This window comes from Tripterygium wilfordii, chromosome 9 (genome assembly GCF_013401445.1).
Source record: "Tripterygium wilfordii isolate XIE 37 chromosome 9, ASM1340144v1, whole genome shotgun sequence".
Taxonomy (NCBI): domain Eukaryota; kingdom Viridiplantae; phylum Streptophyta; class Magnoliopsida; order Celastrales; family Celastraceae; genus Tripterygium; species Tripterygium wilfordii.
This window is the reverse complement of record NC_052240.1, coordinates 950,876-970,317: the sequence shown is the minus strand read 5'-3', so window position 1 is coordinate 970,317 and position 19,442 is coordinate 950,876. Positions and strand designations below refer to the sequence as shown.

At 37.0% G+C, this 19,442-nt stretch overlaps 4 protein-coding genes and 1 non-coding gene across 8 annotated transcripts; 3 read left to right on the top strand and 2 right to left on the bottom strand.

The window, feature by feature from the left end:
• The first annotated feature begins 1,315 nt into the window (after positions 1–1,315).
• Positions 1,316–5,030, top strand: LOC120004815 (thymidine kinase a-like). The gene is made up of 5 exons (XM_038854125.1): positions 1,316–1,824; positions 2,561–2,705; positions 2,924–3,045; positions 3,118–3,514; positions 4,048–5,030. Exons 1-4 carry the CDS (start codon positions 1,487–1,489, stop codon positions 3,371–3,373), a joined length of 861 nt encoding a protein of 286 aa, XP_038710053.1. The 5' UTR covers positions 1,316–1,486; the 3' UTR covers positions 3,374–3,514; positions 4,048–5,030.
• LOC120006736 lies at positions 4,920–5,011 on the bottom strand. The gene has a single exon (XR_005470080.1). It is a non-coding gene; the product is annotated as a small nucleolar RNA SNORD96 family (small nucleolar RNA).
• Positions 5,031–6,250: 1,220 nt separating the features above from the next.
• Positions 6,251–8,723, top strand: LOC120006700 (MA3 DOMAIN-CONTAINING TRANSLATION REGULATORY FACTOR 2). Its single transcript, XM_038856835.1, has 3 exons — positions 6,251–6,497; positions 6,613–6,707; positions 6,819–8,723. The coding sequence occupies exons 1-3, from the start codon at positions 6,251–6,253 to the stop codon at positions 8,652–8,654; spliced, it is 2,178 nt and encodes a 725-aa protein (XP_038712763.1). The 3' UTR covers positions 8,655–8,723.
• Positions 8,724–10,113: 1,390 nt separating this feature from the next.
• Positions 10,114–13,661, bottom strand: LOC120006288. Of its 2 annotated transcripts, none has more exons than XM_038856281.1 (4): positions 13,571–13,661; positions 12,888–12,974; positions 11,664–12,729; positions 10,114–10,665 (listed from the first exon to the last, which is right to left on the bottom strand). In XM_038856281.1, exons 3-4 carry the CDS (start codon positions 12,333–12,335, stop codon positions 10,345–10,347), a joined length of 993 nt encoding a protein of 330 aa, XP_038712209.1. In that variant the 5' UTR covers positions 12,336–12,729; positions 12,888–12,974; positions 13,571–13,661; the 3' UTR covers positions 10,114–10,344. The 2 variants fall into 2 exon arrangements, with proteins under 2 accessions (XP_038712209.1, XP_038712210.1); XM_038856282.1 differs by lacking the exon at positions 13,571–13,661 and adding an exon at positions 13,439–13,483.
• A 1,140-nt stretch (positions 13,662–14,801) lies between these two features.
• Positions 14,802–18,476, top strand: LOC120004995 (5'-deoxynucleotidase HDDC2). 3 transcript variants are annotated; one of them, XM_038854408.1, is made up of 8 exons: positions 14,802–15,069; positions 15,218–15,342; positions 15,427–15,464; positions 15,607–15,717; positions 15,868–15,947; positions 16,600–16,636; positions 17,609–17,650; positions 18,127–18,472. In XM_038854408.1, exons 1-8 carry the CDS (start codon positions 14,815–14,817, stop codon positions 18,195–18,197), a joined length of 759 nt encoding a protein of 252 aa, XP_038710336.1. In that variant the 5' UTR covers positions 14,802–14,814; the 3' UTR covers positions 18,198–18,472. The 3 variants fall into 3 exon arrangements, with proteins under 3 accessions (XP_038710336.1, XP_038710338.1, XP_038710337.1); XM_038854410.1 differs by lacking the exon at positions 16,600–16,636 and having other exon boundaries at positions 18,127–18,476; XM_038854409.1 differs by lacking the exon at positions 17,609–17,650 and having other exon boundaries at positions 18,127–18,476.
• Positions 18,477–19,442: the final 966 nt, after the last annotated feature.

Below are 19,442 nucleotides of genomic sequence, written 5' to 3'. Positions count from 1 at the left end.
AAATAGTTCAGATGACACTTATACGCGTGATATATCATAAATGTTTCGAGTAAAAAAAAAATAGAAATTCACTGTAACAGGGTCACTGTAACAGGTGTTTTACCAATAAAGCTTTTGAATATATGAGAATGCTTATCACCAAAAATGGCTTTGTTTACAACTTTAAATATAAAAATCAAAAAAAGAAAGTTGGAGATGTGTGAAAGACAGAAGGGATTGCTTGTCTCCCCACTCATCCAAAGAATACAACTAGGCAGGTAGATGCATCAACATTACACATTTGGCATGCACCGCACATGCATGACGTCTTACATTTAGGATTCCATGGCCTCATCACTTTATATATGTAATAAAAAACCACATTACTACGTTGATAATAACTATAACAATTACGGATTGGCTGTATAATTATGTATTTTTTAAATCTGATAATAACTTAGCATGTTGTTGTTTGGACAGTTCACTAAGTCTAAATTCATGTTAGATTAGGTACACACAGATCCGTTATACAGGTAAGTTGAGTTGCGACTCAACGCAAACCACTTGAAAATAGTGATATCAGCTTATAATCGAACTCGCAACTTCGAATGAGATTCTTTACGTCCTAAGTTCAGAGAGATAACCAACGACTAAAATTATACATTTAATGATGTATAATTACTAAATACAAATCATAGAAGAGTTTGATTTGAGATGATTTTACCAATCCAACATATATAGTTAGTTTTATAATTTCTTCCTCTTTTTTTTTTTATACCCCTTTTATGCTTTTGGGATAATTAAACTAAAACAACTTGAAGAACAAACCCAATATTTTAAATTGCATGTCTCCTTACCAACCATTAAGTGCCTCCTAACCCTAATTGTTGTTCAAAGATGGTGCTGCCCACTATGAAGACTTTTACATTTCTTTTGCACAAATTGAAATTGCATTAATTCAAGCTTGAATGTACATTATCTATTGACTTAATTCCATCCATTATTGGTCAATGCTTAGATAATAGGCCTCTTGAAATTTGTAAATATGTATGATCATGATTTATCACATGGAGGATAATTATTGTGTTAGGCTTTGGTTCATATTTGTCTCCTGGATTCCTATCATCTTTATATTAAAAAGCTTGTTAGGGGGATACTTAAGGTAAATAGGTTTAGACTTGTATAAAGTAAAATTAAATTAAAAGAAAGTAAGTAAATTTTTGTTCATTTTAAATTTTGAATAAATAAATAAAATGAATGGGAAGATTTGAGGTATTTAATTATATTTTGAGAAAAATTAATTATTGAGTAACCCTAGTGATTAGTGACAAGTTAAGCAATGATCATCTCTGTTTTTCACTGGAAAAAGACCCCCTAACCCTTCTGTTCTCTGCAACCCCATCTCTGTTTGTCCCTAAACCCTTAAACCCCAAATTTGCCAGACTTCCCATATTTCTCTCTCCAACGAGCAAAACCCTTTAAAGCCTCTCCTTCTCTTCATCTCTCTATGTTGACTATTTCAAGAATGAAGTCTCTAATGTCACTGTCAGCTTCACCCTTCTCTCTTCACCGCTCAAAGGCCATACGTTTTGGTGTCTTCTCTTTGGCCTCTGAATCCTCCTCTAACTTGATTCCGACCTTTCTTCAAAGCCCCATATCTATACACACAAAACCCAGATTGATTCCACCCAAATCCCCAATTTTTTCAATCCACAACCGGAGCTTGCAATCGGAATCCTCTCGCTCGTCGTCCGACGGAGAGATTCATGTGATTGTGGGCCCCATGTTCGCTGGGAAAACTACCACGCTTATCCGTCGCATTCAGTCCGAGAGCGAAAATGGCAGGTTTGTTGGGCTGTCTTTTTGCGTTAATTTTACTGTACGATTTCGGTGTTGCTCAAAGTTTGTTCTTTAATGTTTGAATATAGGGTACTTTGATGTTCATTTAGCTTTGATCAAGTCTGGAGAACCGTATACATGTATCAAGTTACATGTCAATTGTCATTCTTACTGAAAAATCAATTTTTGATTCGTTTGGACACTCAGTTTCTTATAATTTTCGTAGGAAGTTAATTTTCAACAGTTGATTTTTGTTTGTTTGTAGTTTAGTTACTTTGAATGTTTGCTTTTGTTGTTTATATCTGTTTCTGTGGGCTTCACCTTCTTCGCCCTCTCGAATAAAGTTTCTTTTGCATTCTAATTTTTTGTTCATGAAGAGGGTGCTGAATATGAAACTTAAACTTTATGCTACTGGTTGAATGCAATTGTCACTGGCGAATAAGGTTTCACTCGGATGAAACATTAGTGTATCGGGGAGATTGAGCCAAGCAGTGGGGCTGTTACGGGGCTGGGAGTGGACTCAGGAACCTATGTTCTTCTATTGCAAGAGTGCATATACCGGGAAGAATATAAGAAAGAGAGGAGAATCCATGCACAAATGGTTGTTTTTGGGTTTATTCCCAACCAATATCTAAAGACTAAACTGTTGATATTGTATGCAAAATTAGAGGATCTAGAAACTGCTAAGATTTTGCTCAATATATTCTATTGTAATTCACTAATTCTATGGTTTGTTATGCAGAAGTGTTGCGATAATAAAGTCAAATAAGGATACACGATATAGATTGGATTCGATAGTCACGCATGATGGAATGAAGTTGCCTTGTTCGGCGTTGGCAAATTTGTCATCATTCAGGCAAAAACTTGGTCCTGATGCTTATGATAAGGTATCATAACACTGAAACGTAGTGGTGCCTATCTTGAACGATGGTACTGTAAATTTATGTGGTTGGTGTGATTCTATTGGGGTATAACTGTATTAGTAGTAATTGTCCCATACTTCACATGTTGAAAGAATGGTGGAAATTTTGCTACTCGACTTCTTTTACGCTTGTTTGGCTTTCATTGTGCTGTATTCATACTCACAACCATTATGTTTTGACAGCTTGATGTGATTGGCATTGATGAAGCTCAATTTTTCGATGACCTCTATGATTTCTGCCGCAAAGCTGCTGATCATGATGGCAAAACTATAATAGTTGCTGGCCTGGACGGTGACTATTTGAGGTAAAATAGAGAATTAGCCCCATCTGCAAGTGTTTCTCTGTTTCGCGTTTCATGGTGACTATTGGTTGGCAGGAGGAGCTTTGGTTCTGTTCTTCACATAATTCCACTTGCCGATTCCGTGACCAAGTTAACTGCTCGATGTGAAATATGCGGCAATCGCGCCTTTTTTACTTTGCGGAAGACAGAGGAGATTCAGACAGAATTGATCGGAGGAGCTGATGTCTACATGCCGGTGTGTCGACAGCACTATGTTGGCGGACAAATAGCTTTAGACACTGCAAGAGTATTAACAGAAACTCAGAAGGTAGAGTACGGTGCCTACGCATAACCCGTTCTTGTTCTGTTAACCATTTTGGCCAGCCAGCTCCGTCTTTGGCCCTCAGTAGAAATGTGTACAAGGTAGATTCACTTCTCTGATGCATATCCACTGTTATTAGTTGAAGCCTTTCCTTGACCTGTTTATATATTAGAGCATCCACAATGAGATGATTTTGAAGTACTTGATATGATACTTTCTTGATAAGTTAAGTGCTAGATGTTCACAATGGATATAATGGAGTGTATTTTAAGTACTTGAAATGTTACTTTTTTGATAAGTATAGCGCTACATGCACACAATGGGTGAAAAATGACGCTTGAAAATTTAGTTGTGGAAAAATGATACTTGAGAGTTGGAGTATGTATATAGTTGATGAATAGTGAAGAGAGAGATGATAAAAAGGAAGAAAGAGGTGATGAAAAGGAAGAAAGAGATGATAAAAAGGAAGAAAGAGAAGATGAAAAGGAAGAGAGAGATATGAGAAGGAAGAAAGAGATGATAAAAAGGAAGAGAGAGAAAATAGAGAAAGTGAGTATGGAGTGTTGGAATGTATGAAGTGTTGATGAATAGTGTATATTGTGAGATTTAATCATCCAATTAAATTGTGCCACGTAGGATAAAGGAGGAGAGAGAGAATAATTTTGAAGTGCTTGATATTTCAAGCATCACTGTGGATGCTCTTATAGGTGAAAAGTAGTGAATGTGGGATTACTTTGATTTCAAACAGTTGTGACTCTGATTATTTAAATTAAGTTTCCTTTAATCAAAATTTTTGGATTGGTGCTTCTCATTGATTACATGATGATTTTGGTTCATGCTATGGTGCCTTTTGCCCATAATTCTTCAGTTTATTATGCTGTGAATTGAGTTGTTATCCAATAGAGATGGTAACATAAAGAAAACTAAAGAGTGTAATTCTACAATTGAATAAAGAATCAGGAATCACATAGAAATCAAATTTTATAATCTAAGTACAATAATATCCTCTACAAACAGAGACTTTCTAAACAAAGCAAGGGATTCTGTATCATATTATAAGTCAATCAAATAAGGGTATCTTCTAGGAACTCAGGAGCAGAAGGTCTCTCTGCTTGCTTCAGAATACATTCTCAATAAGCCCTCTGACCTCACCCAATGATAATGGCTTCATCGCACTAGTCACCTTCTTGTATCTTCACAACAGAATCACACTCTCCATTGAAACCAACTCAAGCAGACTCATCCTAAAAGCATACGCATCCACAAGCTATTATAGTTCTCATCAAACAGCTCGGGTGCTATGTGTTTTTTTTTATTCAAATAATCCGCAAAACCCTGAATTTAAATCACAAATTTCTTGGAAAGTCATTCCTATTGCAACCCTCATAAATTCACAACATGATCAAAGCAGAACAAGGATTATGACACTGAATCCACAACTTCACAAAGACTTCAAACAAATCAACCAACACAAACCGTATTTTCCCCAAATCACAACGAAAAAATCTGAGCGCACACAACAAAACACACCCAAATAAATTCTAAAGAAAAAAAGCTCGAAACATATTTTCAAGAAAGGCCTCAGAATTGCAGAATGTCAGCAGCGCTCAACAAAGCCATTCAGTCCCGAAAGATGGTGTTTTTACTGAATGATTTCTTCATCGGCAACTTGAAAAAAAATCAAAACTTTCAATCAGTAAATCATGAATAGAGAGAGAATTTGATAGATGTATGTCTCATGGCTAATCCTAAGTGGTAAAGGCAGCGACGCTGCTCCACAAGGCGATGGAATATGAGACCTGCCCCATCCAACGGAGACTCCTAGAAATCTCGACGTAAGTCGGGCATTGATCTACGACGTTTACTTCGGAATTTGCAAACACAAATTCGTTTGCTCCGCTTTAGTATGGGGTCTTGGAGACCCCCGTCGCATTAGCACAAACATAGAAACTGAACTTTCGACGAACAATTAACAAACTCCTCGATAAAAAATCACATCTTTCGAACAAATAATCACTAATCGAGGCATGAATCAACTGATTTATTGTATATAGAAACGATCGCAACATAGAAAACATGGCCTACAGCCTAAAGCCTAAAACACGTAAAAGAAACTAAACCGGAGGAGCAGGGAGAGGGAGGGAGAGCTGATAAAACCCTAGAAACTGATGTATATTTATAGGGTTAAAGCAATGAAAGAATATCGGGCGGCAATCACGGCATTGTGCGGCTGGGTCACTAGGGTTTGATGTCAACAGATTTGGGCCTAGTTTTTTTGTCCCTAAAAGCCCGTATGAAACCCATAATAATCTAGGCCCATGAATTAACAAGCCCATATTTACATTCCGTCAGATTCGGCCCATAATTTCAATGAGAACCGTTAAAATTCAGTTACTTGATCCACGGGTTTCTGGGGCATTTTTCCCGCTTCAAAAGGAAGGATACTAGACGACCCATCTAAACCGTCCGATGAAGTAGCTTCCTTCGGTTCCGCCTTTTGATCCATAACTGATTTAAGACTTGGTCGCAACTACCCTCTTGTCATTTCCCTGCTCTTCCAATTCACTCTAAAACTATCAAACCCAACAAGGAAAAAGAAGAAGAAAATCCTCCAACTGTCAACCAGGAACCCTTGTAGCAAAAATCCAATCACCGCCGGCGTGTGCTGAAGCACTCCGGCGACTTCTTTCAAATTCCCATTTGCATTTTAAGGTAAAGTCTTCTCCTTTGGTATGAAACAGTTTAGATAGTAATATATTATGAATGTCTGTTAATTTGATCTGTGTTGTTTGTTCTCACCATCATCACATCCCCTTTCATGTTTTGAGTGATAAAAGGAATCGAAAAATTGTAGCAGAGCTTTTGAACCAGTTCAGTATTGCAGATCAATGGTATTTTATATCTAAGATGGAGTTCAGTGATGGTTTTGCATCATGTGAGCATCGGGAGCTTGTCCGATCTGCTTCAGAGAGTGCAGATCCATTATCTGTTACTCCGTTGCAGACGTCGTCAGTGTCTCCAAAATCTCCAAGATCCTCCCCCAAATCTCCAAGTTCCCCAGTGGCACATGCCAAACCAGCAAGTCCAAGCAAGGGAAGTCCACTAAAGCATGATAGACATTCGCATTCCCCTAACGATGGATGCCCTAAAAAAGGTGCTCAATTTCGTTCACTATGATAAAGAGCGTAAATGGAAGCCGATAAACTTTCAGTAGTGAAACCAGTGGACTTTAGCTATCTTATTGGCATGAGGATTATGCTTGGTTGCAGGTGGATCAGGAGGCAAAGGTACCTGGGGAGGGTTAATGGACAGCGATGATTGTTCTATCCTTGATCCTAATGACCCGAACTATGACAGTAGCGAGGTAACTAGATCAATTATCCGTGTTTTACCCCATTCTTTTGGTTAATCTAAATGCAAAGACAAGGTTTGCCATTTTGTTGATCACTTGATTGGCATTTTATATTGGTCTCAGGATTGTGAAAATTCAAGTGCCATAAGAAAGACTGCTGATTTTGATGAGTTCAGAAAGAAAACTACAATAATTGTGGAGGAGTACTTTGCGAATGACGATGTTGTCTCGACAGCTAATGAATTGAGAGAACTTGGAATGCCAGTCTATAACTACTACTTCGTCAAGAAACTTGTATCTACTGCAATGGATCGGAATGACAAAGAGAAGGAGATGGCTGGTGTTCTACTATCAGCTCTCTATGCCAATATCATTGATTCTCAGCAGGTTTACCGAGGCTTCACTAAATTGGTGGAATCTGCTGATGACTTGATTGTAGACATACCTGATGCAGTTGATATTCTTGCATTGTTCATAGCTCGAGCTGTGGTGGATGAGATACTTCCACCTGCATTTTTGAAGAAACAAATGGATTGTTTACCAAAAGGTTCAAAGGGTGTTGACGTACTGAAGAGGGCAGAGAAGGGTTATCTGGCAGCCCCTTTACATGCTGAAATAATTGAGCGACGATGGGGAGGTAGTAAGAGTAACTCGGTTGAGGATGTGAAAGTGAGGATTAACAATCTGTTGATAGAATATGTGGCGAGTAAAGATAAGAAAGAAGCTTGCAGGTGCATCAAGGATTTGAAAGTTCCTTTCTTCCACCATGAGATAGTAAAACGAGCTCTTATAAAGGCAATGGAGAAGCCGCAAGCTGAAGGCCTGCTACTAGACTTGCTCAAAGAAGCTGCTGAAGAAGGTTTAATAAACACAAGTCAAATATCAAAAGGGTTTGGTCGGATGATCGACATGGTTGATGATTTATCACTTGACATACCAAATGCAAGAGCGATGCTGCGATCCTTGATTTCCAAGGCAGCATCAGAGGGCTGGTTGTGTGCTTCATCTTTAAAGTCACTCTCAGTAGCGCCAGTAAAGCCATCATTAGAAGACAGTGTCGCCAAGATTTTTAAGTTGAAGGCTCAGTCTATTATTCAAGAATATTTTCTTACTGGTGATATTTTAGAGGTCAGTAGTTGTCTAGAATCAGAAAATACTACATGTTCAGCTGAACTGAATGCTATCTTTGTGAAGAGACTAATAACTCTAGTAATGGACAGAAAGAATAGAGAGAAGGAAATGGCATCTGTTTTGTTGTCATCTTTGTGTTTTCCAGCAGATGATATTGTTAACGGGTTTACGATGTTGATAGAATCTGCAGATGACACTGCTCTTGATAATCCTGTTGTTGTTGAAGATCTTGCTATGTTTGTAGCTCGAGCAGTGGTCGATGAAGTGTTGGCTCCACAACATTTGGAGGAGATTGCAACCCAGTTTTCCGGGCCAGATTCGATTGGAAGCAAAGTCCTCCAAATGGCAAAGTCGTTGTTAAAGGCTCGACTTTCAGGGGAGAGGATCTTGAGGTGTTGGGGTGGTGGAGGAAGCAGCAAGCCTGGATGGGCTGTTGAGGATGTCAAGGAAAAAATTGAGAAGTTGTTGGAGGAGTATGAATCTGGAGGGGATGCAAGGGAAGCTTGTCGCTGCATTAAGGAATTAGGCATGCCATTTTTTCACCACGAGGTCGTCAAGAAAGCGTTGGTGACAGTAATAGAGAAAAAGAATGACAAGCTATGGAGTTTGCTCGATAAAGGCTTCAGTTCAGGACTCATAACCATGTATCAGATGACGAAGGGTTTCGGGAGATTAGGTGATTCTCTAGATGACCTGGCTCTGGATGTGCCTGATGCTGAGAAACAGTTCATACATTATGTTGACAAAGCAAGAACTATAGGATGGTTAGATAATTCTTTCACTTTCAACAAATCTGGAGATGGAAAGGAGAATGTAATCTGCCTATGATAATCTGTATGTATCCTTAGTAAACCAAAATATATTTTACTTGTATTAGTTGAACAAACTACTTCTTCAAGGATTTGTTTGGTTTTTAGTGCTTCTTGTTCCACGTCCAAGGATATAAAAGTATGGTTGTTATTAATATAACCGATTTTTTCGGTAACTCAAAAAATGCTACCGTTACCATTACCGTTAAGAGTCAGTATACCGATCGATCGGTAATGGTAAGTTAATAATTGATAAATTTACCAATTCTTAAAACCTATTTTAAAAAGAGAAAAAAAAATTAAAAAGAGAAAAAAAAAATGCATCTAAGTAGCATTGTGCTTAATAGCTATTGTATGAGACTATACTTTCAGCTTACTTACCTGATGTTTATGGCCAGAGCATGCTGGATTTGACTGATGAACCCTGCATTCACCATGAAAATAGGGTTCTCTGCATGCTCTTTTGTCACATTTACTTTGGATCTATGATGGCCTTGTATTACTTTCTTTTTATTACCTTATGAAGCAAAGAAAGCGGAGAAGAAATTGGAGAGCCAGCACAGGACTGATTGGGAAGAGATGTCATGTGGGGCGAGGTCTTGGTGGTGGACGATTAAAAATCTCCCCGATAAGATGGTTGGACGATTTCTTCTGGGTTATTTGTATTGATTCTTGTGTCTTCTTGCAGACCAGAAGTAGAAGGAGATCGGAAATGGAAGATGAAGGAGATTGAAGAAGATGAAAAGAAACAAGTTGAGAGCAACTCAAATATTGTACTTGTCATATATTCAAGTTGTATGTATACATTAGGCTGAGATGGCCTTAAATCTTGTACAAGAAGTTTGATTGAACTCTAACGCAACGCACTCAGCCCAACTCCATTTGTTAGAGCAGCTAACGCCTGCTCCAAATCATAAAAACAGAAAATAGAAACTGTCACCTCCAAATCATAAAAACAGAAAATAGAAACTGTGTCATTTAGGCAACAGTGAACAAAAGAAATATGCGCTTATATGCCCACAATAAACAAAAAGATAGCGAACTAAACAAGCCTAATAATAACATAATAGGACACAAACTCCAGAGACTCTGAGAAACCAAACCAGAGATGGAGACCAAAACCATCTCAATGTCTAACAATTTGTATTCAACAGAAGTAACCACCACAGTATGATAAGATGGACGATTTTCTGGGTTATTTGTATTCAACAGAAGTAACCACCACACTCTGGGCAAAATGGTTGCAGCTTGAGAGTTGAAATATTGCCAAACGTGGTTCCCCTATTGTCCAAAGGTCAAACCTGTGCCAGTTGCCATTCTCTTTTGTGTTTGTTCACATACAACATAATTTCTCAAATTCAGAGTCAGATTTTTCTCTTTAGAAGGAACAAAAGTCCTCATCATTTGAAAGTCGTATCTCATCTCTAACTCTACCACCTTATCTTCCAGAGAAGAAAATTTCTCAGAACTCATAAACAAAAAGAACCAACAGAACCACATCAATTTAGAAATTTTAAACAAAAGCAATGCTACCTTCTTCAAGTAATGCATCAAGCCTATCATCATTAGTCATTACTATATCGAACACCAACTACACACAAATGCCAGCACCTACATAGGAATGAGATAATTTAATGTGACCACCCAAAGTACAGAAAAATAAACTTTATCATATATTAAAAATTTTGAATAAAAAAAAAAATTTAACTTCAAAAATTACGGAGCACTAGTTTGTCCCCAAGAGAAAATTTAGATTTGAGTCGCATTGCACGCTTTCTGATGGCTTTCGTCTTCAGGAACTCCTTTCTCTCCTTCACTTCCTCCTCAGTCAACCGGGAGCCCTCTAATGGAACCAGAGGATCAATGACGATTTTCTCTAGCATAATGGCATTCTCAATCAAAAACGTAACAAATTCCATGTCGATATCCCAACCCACGAAGCCAACAATTTCCACCTCTTTAAGGCACAGAAGTGGACATTTTGGGGCCTTTTCTACCATCGTCAAACCAAGCCAAGAATACACCTCTAACTGCAACAACGGAAAACACAGTGCGTCATTTTGCTTATTTCCTAAGAGAGGGAAAATACACTCCTTGAAAGTCAACTCTCATAGTTGAGATATAGCACGACATGAACAGACACTGAAAGGGATACCAACAATGTTCCAATATATTTGAGTTAATCTAAAACTGTTCTATGCATAAGATTTAGTTTTGTAACAACTTTTTTTCTCGCACATATTGAATAAGCCCCTTCTAGTAACAAGCGAACAAGAATTAGGAAAGATCCTCTCAATGCAGATTTTGAAGCAGTGTCTACAATTCAAGTCATGGAGACAAACTGATTTTGTTTCTGTCATGTAAGCAACAACTTGTGTTTTCCCAATGGAGGCGTCTACTTGCTATCCCACCAACAAGCCACACTGTTAGATTGCAAGAAGTGGTCGGGGAGCTTAAAGGTTATTGAATTCCTTATCCGTTTACAAGTTAGTTAGCTTGGTTGACTACTACTAGTACGCAATCTTTGAACACCCACACGACAGCTTCAAAACAAGACATACAATCAATAAAACCATATCCTCATTTTAAATCCGCACTTTTCTAGCGAAGATCAATTAAAATACAAGAATATGTTCGGTATGAGAGATTTAATTACCAGAAAGACAAACATTGGACAAATATGTAAAGCACGGGCGGTTCGATGACAAACATTTTACAAATATGTATAGTACGGGCAATCTAAAAAATTGTGACAGAAAGACAATCATGTATCATTGCCACGTAAAACAAAAGTGAAGCTAGACTATCTACCGGCACAATGATTTTTTTCACAACGATCAATTATAAATAAATGGTAAGATCCTCATGGCCTCTAATAAAGTGTCTTTTGCATTTGGCAAAATCTATTGAATGGTAGGATTAGAACATAATTGTGCCACTTATGGCACTGACAATGAACAAGTACCAATAGACTAGATAGTTTTAACTCACTAGAGTCGAATGAAAAGCGTAAATCAAGAACACATACCTCCAATGCAAAACTATGCAAGGAAGGAGATGCCTTCAGCAAGGGAGCAAAAGCAAGAAGACTCTGAGAATCGTATGCAGAAACTATCAATTTCAAATTCTTTAGGTGTGACAACATAGGAAATTTGAGATGCACTGTACTTCCCTCCTCCTCCCACTCCCCAATTTGAACAAATAGTCTAGAATGTAGTGTAAGCGTCTCTAGACGAAATACATAGTTTGAAAGCTGAGCAAAGTTACTGATGATAGAATCAGAATACTTCCCTCCAACAGATACTTTAACAAGGTTGGGGACATTCACAAACGAGATATGAATTATCTGACCAAAATAGTTGAACGACAAAAGACTTGTTGTGGAGAGATATATGCTTTCCAATTCGGGGCAACCAACTATCTTCAAGTGCTTCAATCGAGGTGATTGATCGGTGACATTTAGATCAACAAGAGAATCTGAATTTTCTATGGATAACTGTTCAAGATAGGGGCAAGATGATAACAAGTGTTCAATAACAACTCCACTAATATCTACCCAATTTAGCTGAAGATCCCTGAGGGATCTGCAAACAGGAAACCCCACAGTACGTGAACGCCGTCTCTTTAGAGAGTTACATAATGTGGGGAAAGGGTAACTATTTCCAGGCCTCAAGCCAAATTCGTCCCTGTCAAAGTTCATAACAAGTCGTTTAACATTCTTCTCAAATGCAAATTTAACCCATTTGTCAATGTCCCGTCTATAATTTTTTTTCCAAATCAAATTCAACTTGAAATTCGTCAATAGCTGATCCCTGATATGCCTCTAAGACAAGATTTACCCAATTGATATATTTCTGCCTTTCCGCACAAACCATTCGCTGATCAAGAAATCCTCTTTTTCTCTGTTCCTTAATGGCAAGTAGAGCCTTTGAAGGATCAAAATTCAAGATGGGAATAAAAGTCCAAACTTTTCGCCACCTACGTGAAAGGACACTAGACCTTGCTGCTTCTTCCACAGGCAAGCGAGACACAATTGACACCAGAATTTCATCTGGTAGTTGGCTTATCTTATCTGCCTCCACATTATTGTTTCTCTTTTTCCCAAATCAACATAAAACCCAAAAAGAAAAAAAGAAAAAGAGTTAGGCATCATAGAATCAGCAAAAGGGGGGAAAAGAAAATCATTCAACTTAAAGATAGATGAAACAGGAACAGAAATAAATGCAGTTTAAAGCAAAGTCATTGAAGCCACCTGTTTTTTTACATGGACAGATGTGCATCGCCCCCTCTTTCCTATTGTACGCTCAAGCATGTCTTATATTACTGAATAAATTATTAGCTGAAAAGAACAAGCATGTCTTGTATTACTGAATAAATTAGCTGAAAAGAATAGGCAATACTATGTTGGACAGAAAGATTTGAAATTTCTACAGAAAACATAGATATAGACTCCAAAAGCTTTGAAATTTCAACAGAAAAAGAGATATAGAGCTTAACGATGCTTTTATCACATCCTGGATTCAACGATTGGACTGCAAAAAGAAACTTTGAATTTCGACGGAAAACAGGGATGTGGTGTTTACGAATACTTGAGCAGAGCACAGCCTTTATTCTACAATTAGATCCCATAAAAAAATAAAAAACACAAAATTATCGGTGAAAAATTGATAGATAGCAAAAACAACGACGGTGCTCAAAGATGCTTGTTCACAGGCCATACTCCACGATTAGATCGGACAGATAAATAAATAAGAAAATAAAGAAAAACTCAGCTGAACTATAGGTAAAAATTTGATTAGATACCTTAAAAGCTTTGAAATTTTGGCAGAAAACAGAGAGACTGCGCTTGCGCTTATGGATGAGATCGCACAATAAACCAAAGAAACTGCTAAACTATCTCGACAAATTGAGGGAGCATAAAGCGATGGTATTTACCGATAATTAGGATCGAAGAATTCTATGAGCTGTCGGGATCCCTTCAAACTTGGCGGTGGCTACAGCCCCTATACAGAATACAGTCCCTTCCGCCGCGAACAGCAAGACTTATTACTCTCAAAACTTTTTTTTGCTTCTTAAAAACGAGAAACCATCCAAATCCAATAAACAATCGGACTTACGCGAGTCCCCGTCTCAATAAAGTGAAACACATAATAGTTCATGAAGTGATTCTGGCCCACTCTCCAGCTTCTGGGCCACACGGGCAGAGAAAATATGTAAGGTCTACGGCCCAGAAAGGATTGGCTTCTTTTTTCAAATCCAGGCCCATGAGAAAAAATCTAAGCCCGCAAAATAAGGGGCAGGCAGAGCCGGTTAAATTGAGGGACATATTAAACTAAAAATAAAAAATATATTTATATTTACATATTAAATTATAAAATACTCCGAAAAAAAATATAATTTACACGTTAAATAAACTTTACAAAGCAATATTAATTTCATTAAAAAATCGTAAAAAATGGAAGATAATAAGCTATAAAAGGATTATACGAATAAATATCAACTATAACATTTTGAAAATAACATTGTCGACAATCAAAATAATTATCATGATGAAGAGATAAGTTTTTTAAGAGTTTTTTTAAAAGTTTTTTGTACGATCTATCACTACAAACACCCAGTATTTTCCTGAAATAAAAACAACAACAAACTGTCTTTTTTTGAAAGAAAAAACAAAACGACCATGTCATTTTTCGTGAGAAAATCGGATCTGGTTTACTAATTTTATTTTCATGAGTTTTTAACACAAAATCAACACATGGAGTATAATTATACACACCCACCAATATTTTGTAACAATTACTTTACCAATTTTATTCGATTTGAGAGATTTTCATATCTAATATATATATTAGAGATATTTATAAATCGAGAACCATTCTTCTATTTAATCTATGGGTATTTGATTTTGATATTGAGAGTCTTAAAAATATGTCTAAACTTAATAATATTATTTTTAATATTTTATAAATAAAGAGTATTTTGATATATTCATCAAAATTTTGTGTGTAAATTGTCAATTTATAAATTTTTAGTATAAATTTATAATATTTTGAAAGTGATGTAAAATTAGTATTTTAATGATGTGTAAATAAAATTTCTATCAATATAAACTTTCCGATTTTAATTGCATACATATTATAAAAGAAAATGTAAATAATAAAACGGATATATGAAAAGAAATGGGAGGTCGATTTTTGCTCTGCAAATCCTCCTCCCTCGTCTTCCTACTCCCCTCCTCTTACGCTACTCAATTCAGATTCAAATCCTTCTCTTCCTCTCCGAAAAATCCGAAGCTCAATCGCATGGCTGCCGAAGCTTCTTTATCGTCCTCTTCCTTTATCAACAACGATGACAATACCACTGCTCTTGCCGCAGATAATGGCTCTACTACTTCCTCCGCCATCGATTTCCTCTCTCTGTGCCACCGTCTCAAGGTTGGTTTTGTTACTTTTTCTCGTTCCATTCATGTTGTTTTTAGAGCTTTTGGTTCTTGTAAGTTTTGTATGTGGATATTATTAGACGGCAAGAGCTGGATTATGTTTGGTGTGGCGTTCATGTGGTTCTACTTGTGGATACTGTTAGACAACAAAAAGAGCTGGATGGGTAAAAAGAGATGTCAAGGAACCGGAGTCTATAGCAGATCATATGTACCGAATGGGTTTGATGGCGCTAATTTCATCGGATATTCCAGGCATTAATCGAGACAAGTTAGGTCTACTGTTGGTTTTGGATCTCTTTCTCTTTTTCTTCTTTGGTTTCTATTGATGTACAGTCTTCCTTTGAAATTTCAGGTGTATAAAAATGGCAATTGTTCATGACATTGCGGAAGGTATTCCGACTCTTATTCTAAATCCTTTGCTTATTTATCAATAGAAATATAGAACACGGAGTTTTTGAAGCCAATTAGAAAATAAAACATTGTAGTAATTTAGTTTTAAGGTGCTCCCTTACATTCTTAACTGCTTTAACAGCCATTGTTGGGGACATAACTCCATCTGATGGGATTTCAAAGGAGGAAAAGAGTCAGCGAGAGCGAGAAGCACTAGACCATATGTGCAACTTGCTTGGTGGAGGATTAAGAGGTGCCTACTTGCTTTCTGTTCTTCCCTTCCACCTCACCCCGGGAAAGGGGGGAAAAGGAATACAAATCTTTAAAATGATGAAAGATGAATTGCTATAAATACTCTCTTTCTATATTTTTTGTTTTGTTTATTCTGATCTGCAAAATGCAGCCAAGGAAATTGGGCTGTTGTGGATGGAGTATGAGGAAAATTCATCCCCAGAAGCCAAAATTGTGAAGGATTTCGACAAAGTATGTTGCATATATACATTCTATTGAGTTCAAACTGTATTCAGTTCCATGCTCTTAAGGATATCTTTTTACCCTCTTGTTGGTGTTGTTTGTTTGATGTCTCAGGAATCTTTATTTAAGTTGTAGAATAGCATCCATCTCTATGTCTCAAAGATTGTAATTTTCATTTTGTACAGTGGATGAGTTGTATTCCTTTTGTGATTTGATTATCCTTAGTAGCTTTCAATTTAAGGAGTTAGTCTAATAAACTTTCCCTTGAACCATTGTAGTACATGAAAGAAGAAGGAACCGTAGTTGTGGAAACTTTAAGTAATGTTGTATTGTACCTTTGCAGGCATCTCTTGATAAAGAAATATTTCAAACTTTTGTTGTAAATGAATGTTCGAGTTCCCCCCTCCGCCCGGACATTTCAATGTGGGTGGAGGGTGCTCGTATCTAGTGTTGGGTTTAGCTGAAGGTAGCAAAATTTTAATCTATGAAACAGTAAGAGCTTGCACTGAATTCTGAATCCAACTATGGTGATCCGCTTATTCTGATAATTGTGGAAATTTTGTAATTTTTAACTTATGTTATTTTTAGAAGAGATTGTTCACTGCTCAATGGTAAAATATGTGCATTATATAACATTATGTATTTTTTTCCTTCTATTTAGGTTGAGATGATACTTCAAGCCTTAGAATATGAAAATGGTGAGAGTGCCCGCTTAATTTCTTTGAACAATCATGTCTAAATTTGTGATTGTTAATTTGGAAGCATTTGAAATTTTGAATATCGATCGCTCATCCAGGATGGAACTTGATTTAGTTTCAGTTGCTTCTTGTTTGTTCAGTATTCTCAATTTCAAAGAACATAACATTATCATATGTCATGTCCACTCTGAATTATGTCTCGTTCACTTTGAATTACATGATATGACAATATAATTTATTATTTTGTGCTAAAAGCATTAAGAAAAATAAATTATTGATATTGTTTGAGTTAGCTTACATGATAGCTAATTTCTTGCTGCTGGTGCCACTCACCATGCTTTGCAGTTGAGGATCTGATTGCCTCTGGATCCTACCTTGGAACTTGTATCTCTATAAATTGAGAGACATTTATGATGCTGCTGTTGTTTAATCAGTGTGCTTGTTAGTTGTTAGTGTTCAGTAAAATTTTAAATAGGTCAGGAGAGTCGATCAACTGGAAGGGTGAGGGTTTGGGGGACTTGTAATTTGATTTTTGATTAGCTTGCTCTATACCTAATGTGTATTTTGCAGCATGTAATGAAATTCTTATTTTTGATGGTGACTGTCTTTCTCTATCTGGCAAGTAGTATTGATATTTGAAGAATCTTCTTCTATTGAAAAGGCTGAAAGTTTGGCAATGTTATTTTTATTTATATTTAGTCTTGAATTTCCGCTGAAGCTTCTCTTTGTGGTTTACTGTTATGTTGTTTAATTTTTGTAGCTTACATTTCCTGATATTATAATCTGGATGGTTTTTCTGTAGATTATCGATTCTTATTCAGTGCTTGCATATCATTCCCTATTGGATGCGTAGTTGTCAAATTATTTCCTTGATATTCCTACTAATTTAATTTTAGCACAGGACCATCTGATGATACATAATCAGTTAAAGCAATTACCTCAAAATCTGACATTATATCTGACTTTATGCAGAACAAGGGCATGATTTGGATGAGTTTTTCCAGTCAACTGCCGGTAGGGGTCTTTTTACATGAAATTCTACTCCCTGCTCCATCCTACCCCTTATGGTGCATTTGACGAATTTAAGGGGCTAAATTAGTATGAATATGTTGGACCAGATGACAAATTTTATGTTTTCAGTTTAGCTGAGATCCTAACTCATTGATATCAGTATTATAATGCTAATTTCTGAAGTGATATTATTTGCTTAATATACAACACAAGAGTTATAGCCCATCACCCATATCAAACTCTAGGTGGTGACATATTTTGATTATGGTTCTTATGTTTATAGAATGAATGAAAAAATCTTTTCGAGAAGCGAGGAATCGTTATATGAATGGAAGTAAAAAGTTGGTATAGTCTAGTGATGAAAGGAATAGTTGTGTAAAATTCTCTATCCTCTCTTTTCTGTTGGTCATGTCATGGGTTTCTAAACTTCCTGTTGAACTGCTATAGCTGGATGCTGAGTCTGTTCAATCTTTGTGCAGGGAAATTCCAAACTGATCTGGGCAAAGCTTGGGCTGCAGAAATAGTGTCTCGGAGAAGAAAACGACACTAGTTGCAATTTGTTAATGTGGTTGGAACTTGAATATACATTTGCTGCCTGTTCTCTCCTCAAGGTGCTGATTCCTGGCATCATATTTGTTTCAAGGATGGAATGGGGGCAATTAGATTGTTCTTTTGAGCACCATTAATTAAGGCATTAACCATGGATTGCAGGGTAGTTGTAAGAGCTATGCTCCTGAACCTTTGTTTTTCTTCTTCAATTCTGGCATCTAATCTAACGATTGTTTGTTTTTATAATAATATATCATCGTCATCAAATCAATTTTTTTAATTTTTTTTATGGATGAAAAGCTGTTCCTAAGCATACCATGTTGGTTTTATTTTATTACTAGTCAGATCTAAATGTATTTTACATTTGTTGGTGTCACTAATACGAACTATTTTATGTATTTTTATAGTGACTGTTAGTACGTTGATAACCGCTTGGGTGATAGTCTAGGAACTGATGTTTTGAGTTTAGGCTCATTTCGAATGTCTAAGGGACAAGTTTGTATAAGTAATCCACTCGACCATTTTTTTCTCCTTTCTTATAATTTCATCTGATAATTTCTCCTTTCTTATGCTGTGTGGATTTTCGGATTCTTCAAACATTGATGAATAATGGAGGGGTTTTAGAGCATGTATATTGGTAGGACAGAAATGATTTAATTTAGGTAATAAATCAGATGGTTTTTATATGCCTATAATTAATTTTAGTCGGCATATGGGCTTTACAAACAAGATGGGCCTTGCGTGTAGCATGGGAAAGATGGGCTTTTTATGTAACATGGGCTTTCCCTTCTATTGGGATTTGAAACTTGAGAGTGCCGTTGGGAGAAGGCTTTTCAATTTTTGAAGACGTCAGCGGCATATAAAAAATGGCGGCTGCTATAAAATAGGGTCCTCGATCTCCGTAATTCCAATTCTCCGAGCCCGCGGCTTTCTAAACCACAAAAACCCAGAACAGCCTCCGTTCGATTGTAACCCTCAGTTCGGAATATGGAGCACTGAACGCTCTGTCATGGGCCTAACTAGCTCTGTCATGAGCCTAACTATTCACTAGAAAACCGGTTTACTAGTGATAGGTTTGCCCAATCTTATAAAGCACTCCCCTCCCCACACTTAACCGATGTGGGACTCAGTCCCATAACAGAGCCCACCCCTTCAAGACCAACGCCCACGTTGGTCCCGAACCATGACGACCTGCACTCTGTGGGGGGCTTTCACTGGGCTAGGGCCTCACCCGTACCAGATCCAC

What these genes read in the sequence shown, in the direction of transcription:
- LOC120004815 (XM_038854125.1), top strand. Translation starts at nt 1,487, where the DNA reads ATGTTGACTATTTCAAGAATGAAGTCTCTAATGTCACTGTCAGCTTCA. An exon ending in TCCGAGAGCGAAAATGGCAG is followed by an intron (nt 1,825 to 2,560) that starts GTTTGTTGGGCT and finishes TTTGTTATGCAG; the next exon opens with AAGTGTTGCGATAATAAAGT. An exon ending in CTGGACGGTGACTATTTGAG is followed by an intron (nt 3,046 to 3,117) that starts GTAAAATAGAGA and finishes ATTGGTTGGCAG; the next exon opens with GAGGAGCTTTGGTTCTGTTC.
- LOC120006700 (XM_038856835.1), top strand. Translation starts at nt 6,251, where the DNA reads ATGGAGTTCAGTGATGGTTTTGCATCATGTGAGCATCGGGAGCTTGTC. An exon ending in CGATGGATGCCCTAAAAAAG is followed by an intron (nt 6,498 to 6,612) that starts GTGCTCAATTTC and finishes GCTTGGTTGCAG; the next exon opens with GTGGATCAGGAGGCAAAGGT. An exon ending in CGAACTATGACAGTAGCGAG is followed by an intron (nt 6,708 to 6,818) that starts GTAACTAGATCA and finishes TATTGGTCTCAG; the next exon opens with GATTGTGAAAATTCAAGTGC.
- LOC120006288 (XM_038856281.1), bottom strand. Translation starts at nt 12,335, where the DNA reads ATGAACTTTGACAGGGACGAATTTGGCTTGAGGCCTGGAAATAGTTAC. An exon ending in TGCATAGTTTTGCATTGGAG is followed by an intron (nt 10,666 to 11,663) that starts GTATGTGTTCTT and finishes CCGTTGTTGCAG; the next exon opens with TTAGAGGTGTATTCTTGGCT.
- LOC120004995 (XM_038854408.1), top strand. Translation starts at nt 14,815, where the DNA reads ATGGGAGGTCGATTTTTGCTCTGCAAATCCTCCTCCCTCGTCTTCCTA. An exon ending in CTCTGTGCCACCGTCTCAAG is followed by an intron (nt 15,070 to 15,217) that starts GTTGGTTTTGTT and finishes GGATACTGTTAG; the next exon opens with ACAACAAAAAGAGCTGGATG. An exon ending in AGCCTTAGAATATGAAAATG is followed by an intron (nt 16,637 to 17,608) that starts GTGAGAGTGCCC and finishes GACTTTATGCAG; the next exon opens with AACAAGGGCATGATTTGGAT.